Raw genomic sequence first — 8,194 nt, 5'->3', positions numbered from 1 at the left:
AGGAAAATGGACATTTGTTTAAATTCTTCGAAGCAGGTTTCGCCCGGGTTTATTTGTAAAGAGCAGACTGTTGCATTTGCGCCACCATGTGGCAGAACTATAAAAATCAAATTCTTTGCCATTTTATGAGTGCCCGATCACACGTTTGAAGAGAATGAACTTTCAACCCTAAATGCTGCACGAAGCGGTAGTCAATATATTTAGATATAAATATAACTAGACTCTATTTGATGAAATAACTTTTATTTGCCACAAACAACACAAATAAAGGGATTAAGAAATGCATTGTTGATTTGGCAAACGTGAGTCGATGAGTCATGACAAAAACACCAATTATTAGCCGGACTAACAGCATGATGTACGCGTGAAAATGAACTACACTGTCTTAAAGAAGCATTCATTTCCCATGGTGCACCAAACCACGAAAACGATTTTCTAATCTCGCGATATTTCATCCATTACGTCCACATTTCCTTTCTGCTCCCTGTCGCTCTCCAAGCAGCAACTGCATGCTTTAGCGAGTCATAGTCTGCAAAATTTGATTCATTCAAGACAACAATCCATTGGATAACCTCTGGAATCATGTCATACCACGACGAAGAAGATGTTAGTACATCTATTTTTGTTTTGCTGAACGTTTTGTCTTTTTACCAGGCGGTCTGATATTTTGAAGCTATAGCCGGTTAGCTCGTTGCTTCTATGGTAGACAAGATATTCACATGCCTCTTTGGGGCTTGTGTTGCACACAATAACGCAGTAACGTGATTATTGTTATATTTTCTGGAATGTTAGAACGAGTATTGGTAGGAGCTCGTTTGGTGTTCGTGCATGGTGTATTGAGTTTTAAGCATCTAATGAATTTTGGTCATGTTTCTTTCTATTTTTCAGTACGACGGCTACTCAAACGAATATGACCTGCACACTGGTTTGTCAACATTATCATCATTACTTTACTGGCGCCCAAATCCTTGTCTGTGTGCTATAGCAGCCAAATGCGTTGAAATCCTAAATTATCTCTCTGGTATCTGTTTTCAGGTGACCCAAAAGCAGACATGGCTTTTGAGCGACAGTATGAACAGCAAACATACCACGTTATCCCAGAGGTGATCAAGAATTTCCTTCAATATTTCCACAAAACCATCTCGGACTTGATCGACCAGAAGGTGTACGAGCTGCAGTCCAACCGTGTGTCTAGTGAGAGTATTGAACAGAAGATCTATGAGATCCAAGACGTCTATGAAAACAGGTGTCAATCATCTTCCTCACGCCACCCCCCAGTTATGCTTGCTAAATAGCTTACCTATTCATGCACTTGTTTGTTTTCAAGTTGGAACAAGCTCACTGACCGCTTCTTCAAGACGTCTCCTTGGCCGGAGGCTGAATCCATTTCATCACTTGTCGGAAATGGTGAGTTGGTCTTTATGGAGACATACATCAGATGTATATATGCATGTCATTTTTGACACTGCCTTGAGAATGATGCTCCGTTACAATTAACCTGGGAGTCAAAATTGGGAAATTTACCAGGTTTTTTTTTAAGTCCTGTTTCCTGTTTCTAAATATGCATATTTGCTTGAGCTCACCTGCAACCCAAATGAGGAGTGTCACCATCGCAAATAAATGGATTGATAATTCATTATTACTGTATAAGTTGCTTTGGTCCAAAATGTATGTCTCAATTTAGCTTGAGCACATGCGTGATTATGCGTTTGAGCCATTCACACCTGTTAAAAAATGTACATGAAACCGTTTCATTAAAAACACACCTATACCATGATTAACAAAATTAAGTGATGCAATGTAATAGATTATTTTTCTCCAGTTAAAACGTTTGCAGGTTAGAAGTCTGTTTTTTTTTTTGTTTACATGTACATTGGACTAGAAAGCTGGTCGTGTCTTAGTTACACTATTCTGATTTCCCAGCACTTTAGAATGTAGCATAACTCCGACTTTAACCTGTCACATTTTACCTTCGACAGATGCCGTTTTCCTCATTCTCTATAAGGAACTGTACTACAGACACATCTACGCCAAAGTTAGCGTAAGTCACCAAAACGTGCTAACATTTCTTTTCTAGGAACCTATTCAGTGTCGGTCAACCTACATTTCTTATACTATTTAGGGTGGCCCCACTTTGGACCAGAGGTTTGAGTCGTACTACAATTACTGCAATCTCTTCAACTACATTTTGAGTAAGTTAGTTTTGCTATCCTTTAGTTATCACAGGAAGCGTTTGTTGATCTTTCATGTTTATTTCAAAAAGATGCTGATGGCCCCGCCCCCTTGGAACTACCAAACCAATGGCTTTGGGACATAATTGATGAATTTATCTACCAGGTATGATGTATTTTTTTTCATGAGGAAAAAATACTATGCAACCAGAGGAATATGAAACAGATTACAGGCAACATAATAACCTTTCACGCATCCTTCTTTTCAGTTTCAGTCATTCAGTCAATACCGCTGTAAGACAGCCAAGAAACCAGAAGATGAGATTGAATTCCTGAGAAACAACCCAAAGATCTGGAACGTCCACAGCGTTCTAAACGTGCTCCATTCCCTTGTGGATAAAAGTAACATAAACCGTCAGCTTGAAGTCTACACCAGCGGAGGTATGGAATACGTTTAAAAAAAAAAACATTTATACTAAACAATCACAATAGGATGGCGACTTGCGCAATCACACAAAATTTACACATGAATACACGACAGGCAACATTTTCCTTGCTTAGCGTATGATGCTAATTTAGCACAAAATTAACAAACTGATAACCTTCATCATGAGCTACCGGCGGTTCAATAATCTCTCAAGAACACTTTCAGGAAGTCAAACTGCAAATTTATTTCTTACTGTATGTTGCAGGGGACCCAGAGAGTGTGGCGGGTGAATATGGGCGCCACTCCCTCTACAAAATGTTGGGTTATTTCAGCTTGGTGGGGCTGCTCAGACTGCACTCACTCCTTGGCGACTACTACCAGGCCATTAAAGTGCTGGAGAACATTGAGCTAAACAAGAAGGTAAAACCTAGCGAGATCTTATCTAGCAACTCTGTATCAATATCAGAATCAGAAAGCCTTTAAGATTCCCACAACGGGAACATTTGCAATCTATAATATGTTTTATTTTTATTCCCCACGCTCCCCTCAGAGCATGTACTCTCGTGTGCCCGAGTGTCAGATCACCACCTATTACTACGTGGGCTTCGCTTATCTAATGATGAGGCGCTACCAGGATGCCATTCGAGTGTTTGCAAACATCTTGCTCTACATCCAGAGGACAAGAAACATGTTCCAGAGGTCAACATATAAATATGAGATGGTAAGTCTCAGTTCAGGCCGAACAATTAATCAAAATACCGTATTTTCCGGTGTATAAGGCGCACCCAAAAGCCTTGATTTTCTTCAAAAGATGACCCTGCATCTTATACGCAGGTGCGCATTATATGTGAAGTAATATTGAGCCAAACCAGGTCTCGCAACAACTTTCAGCAGTCACAGACTCAATTTTCCTTAGTAGAAGCAGTGCATAACCCCAGCGGCGACAGTAGTGCCATATAATTGTGCTTTATATGTGGAAAACCTTAACTATTTATACATTATACAGGTAACGTCCGACTTACGACCGAGTTCTGTTCCGACCAAACAGTCGTAAGTCAAAATGGTTGTAAGTCGAAATACATTCAAAATGTTGAATAGAGACTCGTAGGCTAAATGACTGGCAAATTCTCTCCTCTAGTGCCATCACACGGTCGATTGCTGTGCGAGAGTGAGATGCTGGCTGGCTGGCCAAAATTGTCGTACGTGTTGCCGGCCTGCTAGCGCATTGCGGCGCCAGACGTAGAATTAAAATGATAAAAATAGGGTCTGGGGGTCGTGATCGTAAGTCGAGCCGGTCGTAAGTCGGATGTTACCTGTATTTAGAAAACTTTAATTCATTAAAGGTGCGCCTTATAGTCCTATTCGCCTTATACACCAGAAAATACGGTATATAGTTTCTAGTACAGCGCGAAAGAAGTGCAATCGACTTGCATAGCTAGAATCCACAAACTAAATGAATAAATAGCCATTCAAATAAACAATATAAAACATTTGTTATCTATCTTTTTCTTTCTCAAGGCTTGTCGACCGATATTTATGAAGTTTATATATTGGGTTTTTTATTTTATTTTGTTTATTTTAAACATGGTGTTATATGAGGTAATATACTGTCAACAAACACGTCTAGAAATTGTCGCTTTTTTTCCCCGCAGCCGTGCTAAAATCAATGTATGTGCTTGCAGATAAACAAACAGAACGAGCAGATGCATGGTCTGCTTGCCATTGCGCTCACGATGTACCCGATGCGCATCGACGAGAGCATCCACACCCAGCTGAGGGACAAGTACGGAGACAAGATGCTGCGTATGCAGAAAGGGTATTGATTTTTTTTCAGTGGTTATTAATAAGGCTCGGAGACAACAGTCTACTTAAAAAATGATTGACCCATTTGTAAAATACGCTCAGTAGAAATCATTTGAAGTGGTTTTACAAATTATGGACACAACTTGTCCGGAGGCGTCGGTTGTCCTTTAAAGCATCTAATAGACAGAAACCATTGGTAAGTTTTCTTGCATTTTTACAAAATTGATATATTGGGAATGACTTCTAAAGTATCTTAAAATGTCTTCAGCTTCAGGGGGCTAAGCCCAAAAAGGGGGTCTTTGACCCCCGGCTGATCTGTTTCAGTTTCCTCTATTTTAATTTCCCTTGGCTGGGATCCCTGAATTAACACAGGCAGTGCTTTGGAATATGGTTCAGATATACAGTAAAGTCCAGTTATATCAATATTCTCTGGAGTCTGAAAAAATATCGATATAACAGGACTATCGATATATCCAGTCCTGCGGGCATATAATTTTCTCCTTGAGTTCATAGAAATAGTATCGTAATAAGCAGTACTATCGATATAACCGAGACTTTACTGTATCTACCAGAATGTTATTTTTGTAACTGGGATTTATATCTTGGTGCATTTTGTCAAAAACAAACACTCCATCGCATTAGTAATGGAATTATGAATGTAAAAGTCAATAAAATAATGTTTCTAAAAAAAAGATGTTATTTATCAGAGAGCGTTACCTTTTTTTCCACCTTAGAGACCTTCAGGTGTTTGAGGAGCTGTTCAGCTTCGCCTGTCCCAAGTTTTTGTCTCCAGTAGTGCCCAATTATGACAACGTCCACGACAACTACTACAAGAAACCCTTCGAGCAGCAGCTCAACGTCTTCTTGGAGGAGGTGCAGCAGCAGACTCAGCTCTCCACCATCCGCAGGTGCTGCCTACTCACTGACTCTACGGCGATGGAGAAAACTTATCTGAATGACCATTACTTGCTTACAGTTTCTTGAAGTTGTACACCACAATGCCGGTGGCTAAACTGGCTGGATTTCTGGACACGACTGAGCAGGACTTCCGGATTCAGCTGCTCGTCTTCAAGCACAAGATGAAGAACTTGGTGTGGACCAGCGGCATCTCAGCTCTGGATGGAGAATTCCAGTCAGCTTCTGAGGTTGACTTTTACATTGATAAGGTACAGTCCTAAAATACGGAATGCTCCTAATAAAAGAACGTGGGTTGTTATTTTGAATTTGTTCAGCATGGAAACTACTTAGAAAACGACCAAGTCAAAATGATTGTAGTATAAGTATACATTTATGGTGGCACTGGCGTTAAATTATCTATAGTATTTGCCAACCTCTAAAGAGAGTCAGTGCAACTAGAAACAAGCTCAGATTTCAATACTTTACATGCACCTGGTTATAAGTCACAAACTATGACAAAAATGTGAGTTTAATCTGAAAAATACTAACGTTGTTATGGTAATTTCAGATTTCGGACATCCTAGTTACATACCTTGTATTCCTGAACAGAAAATATACATCAATTATTTCAGTGTTTGAATATTACGAACGCTTAATTTCTTACCGTTTTGTCCAATGAACCGGATTTGGGTCTGAAAAGGGGGAATTTGGGTTGAAAATCCTCATTTCTTCTTCTAATGATAAAAAAAAGTTGAGCTCTTGCATTGTTCTTTTGAAAAAAAAAATTGTTGGATTTGATAAATTTCTTAAAGGACAACCGACATGACTTTTTTGTTCCCTAACTGACATAAGAAAAACGTTTTATAGCATCTAAAATACCCAAAACATGCAGTATGATATTTGTATTCAAATGCAAAACGCCAATAAAAATGATTCAAAATCTGCAAAAAAATTGAGCTGCGAATTGGGCATTTTCAGAAAGTCCCGCCCCCAGTTCGTGACGTCACGCCAAGACAGCTTGCATTGCTATAGAATAAAAATAATGGCTTCAGATTCGGAGAATATGCTTTCTTGTTACACATCCAGTTATGAATATGTTTCAAATACTTCTGAAGAGGAAAGCATACATGTTTGCAATCGATTAAAGGATTTATTCCGTGCCATTTTGAGGCAACATTGGGGGGAAATGTATCATCAAAAAAAGAGGCAGAAAATGGCGACCAAGCTCCTGTGGGGAATTAATCTGCCCGTTTCCACAGGCTGATAAATTCCTTTCATGGGGCTTGGTCGCCTTCTTCTGGCGGCTTTTTGGTGCAACACAAGGTCCCCAGACCAAACAAGTCCAGCAAAATACATTGACGTGATGGAAGGACTGCTACAATGTGTCCTTTTTTCAGTCAGGGGCATTCCTTTAGTGACATCATGTACGGACTCGTCACCAACTCAAAAACAAGACTTCCTGAATATTCAGCGCGAGTCGTAAAATATAGCTATATGCGGTGGAATCTTTGTAAAATACGCTCAGTAGAAGTCATTTGAAGCCATTTTACAAATTATGGACACAACTTGTCCGGAGACATCGGTTGTCCTTCAAGCACTATGTTCACTTAGATAGTAGATATTTGCAATTCAATTAAACAGTCAGTTCTCCTTGCATATCCACAGGACATGATCCACATAGCAGACACAAAAGTGGCTCGTCGCTACGGAGACTTTTTCATTCGACAGATTCACAAATTTGAGGAGGTGAGTATTAATGGCAACTTTTTTTTCCCAATTTCTGTCATTGAATGACTTTCAATTCACTCCTCTCTCTCTTTCCACAGTTGAATCGAACACTGAAGAAGACATCAACAAGCAGCACATCAACAACATCTGGAAGCGCAACAAGCCGATGAATCCAAACCTGGACAGTTAAAAGACCGCAGCGTTGAATCTTTACACGTTGCTGTCAAAAATCTCCTCCTGGTGACTTTTCTGTGTAATTTGGAAACAATAAATTAGTGGATTGACAAACTCATTTTGTATTTGTTGTCTCTGACCACTAGATGACAATGTTTTCAAGCCTGTCGCACAGCTGACCGATTTTGCATTACAGTACTTCATTTACAAGTATGTGTACTGCTATCTTAAAAAAGCCGTCTGTTCAGGTTGATGCACATGATTTAATTGACCAACATTTTTATCAACACCAAACCTCTTTCAAGTTATTCTAAGAATGTGTGTATATATATATTATAGATAGATAGATAGCTCTAGATAAAGATAGATCTAGATCAAGATAGATAGATAGGTATATCTATAGGGATAGATAGATAGATCTAGATAAAGATAGATAGAGAGATCTAGATAAAGATAGATCTAGAGATAGATAGATAGATCTAGATATAGATAGATCTAGAGATAGATAGATACACACATTCAGATTTCGGGGGTCATGACAATAACGACAACAAAAATATAAACATACAAAATACAAATAAAAATGAACATTTAAAACACACCATTCATTACTCATCAACAGCATCATCGAAAAGAAAAACACTTGGACGATTTACACATATGCCCACAAACATCCGAATAAACATACCTGTTGCAGGCATTGATGTTTAAAAAATATAATTCCAATACTTAGCTTGAAATAAAAAAATAAATAAAGTCAAGGTTGCTCGATTTGAGTATGACTTTTAACTTCCCTCAGGTGGCAGTGTAAAGTCTTTATGGGCAAGCTGCCATCTTCATATCAAAACACAACATCTAATATGTATATCTTTTCATTCAAATTGTTACATTTTCTTTGAGGACTGAAGTTTCCTTGTGGTTTTTCTCCCTAAAATCAACCATCTTGAATAATCCGTTGAGGTGATTTTGTGATTGGTTATGGCTCTGTATGTAA

At 38.8% G+C, this 8,194-nt stretch overlaps 1 protein-coding gene across 1 annotated transcript; it reads left to right on the top strand.

The window, feature by feature from the left end:
- The first annotated feature begins 468 nt into the window (after window positions 1–468).
- Window positions 469–7,318, top strand: eif3l (eukaryotic translation initiation factor 3 subunit L). The gene is made up of 15 exons (XM_089011479.1): window positions 469–606; window positions 889–925; window positions 1,036–1,246; window positions 1,328–1,407; window positions 1,980–2,041; window positions 2,123–2,192; window positions 2,264–2,337; window positions 2,441–2,612; window positions 2,864–3,018; window positions 3,149–3,319; window positions 4,281–4,414; window positions 5,136–5,309; window positions 5,378–5,567; window positions 6,964–7,044; window positions 7,125–7,318. Exons 1-15 carry the CDS (start codon window positions 583–585, stop codon window positions 7,194–7,196), a joined length of 1,707 nt encoding a protein of 568 aa, XP_088867605.1. The 5' UTR covers window positions 469–582; the 3' UTR covers window positions 7,197–7,318.
- The last annotated feature ends 876 nt before the right edge of the window (window positions 7,319–8,194 follow it).

This window comes from Hippocampus bargibanti, linkage group LG13 (genome assembly GCF_051943395.1).
Source record: "Hippocampus bargibanti isolate YZ-2025 linkage group LG13, ASM5194339v1, whole genome shotgun sequence".
Classification (NCBI taxonomy): domain Eukaryota; kingdom Metazoa; phylum Chordata; class Actinopteri; order Syngnathiformes; family Syngnathidae; genus Hippocampus; species Hippocampus bargibanti.
The sequence above is the reverse complement of the archived record's forward strand: the minus strand, read 5'-3'. Positions and strand labels throughout refer to the sequence as shown.

Bases quoted from the DNA above. Each gene is read 5' to 3' on its own strand.
- eif3l (XM_089011479.1), top strand. From the start codon at position 583: ATGTCATACCACGACGAAGAAGAT. The intron at 607-888 runs GTTAGTACATCT...TCTATTTTTCAG, and splicing joins CATACCACGACGAAGAAGAT to TACGACGGCTACTCAAACGA. The intron at 5,310-5,377 runs GTGCTGCCTACT...ACTTGCTTACAG, and splicing joins CAGCTCTCCACCATCCGCAG to TTTCTTGAAGTTGTACACCA.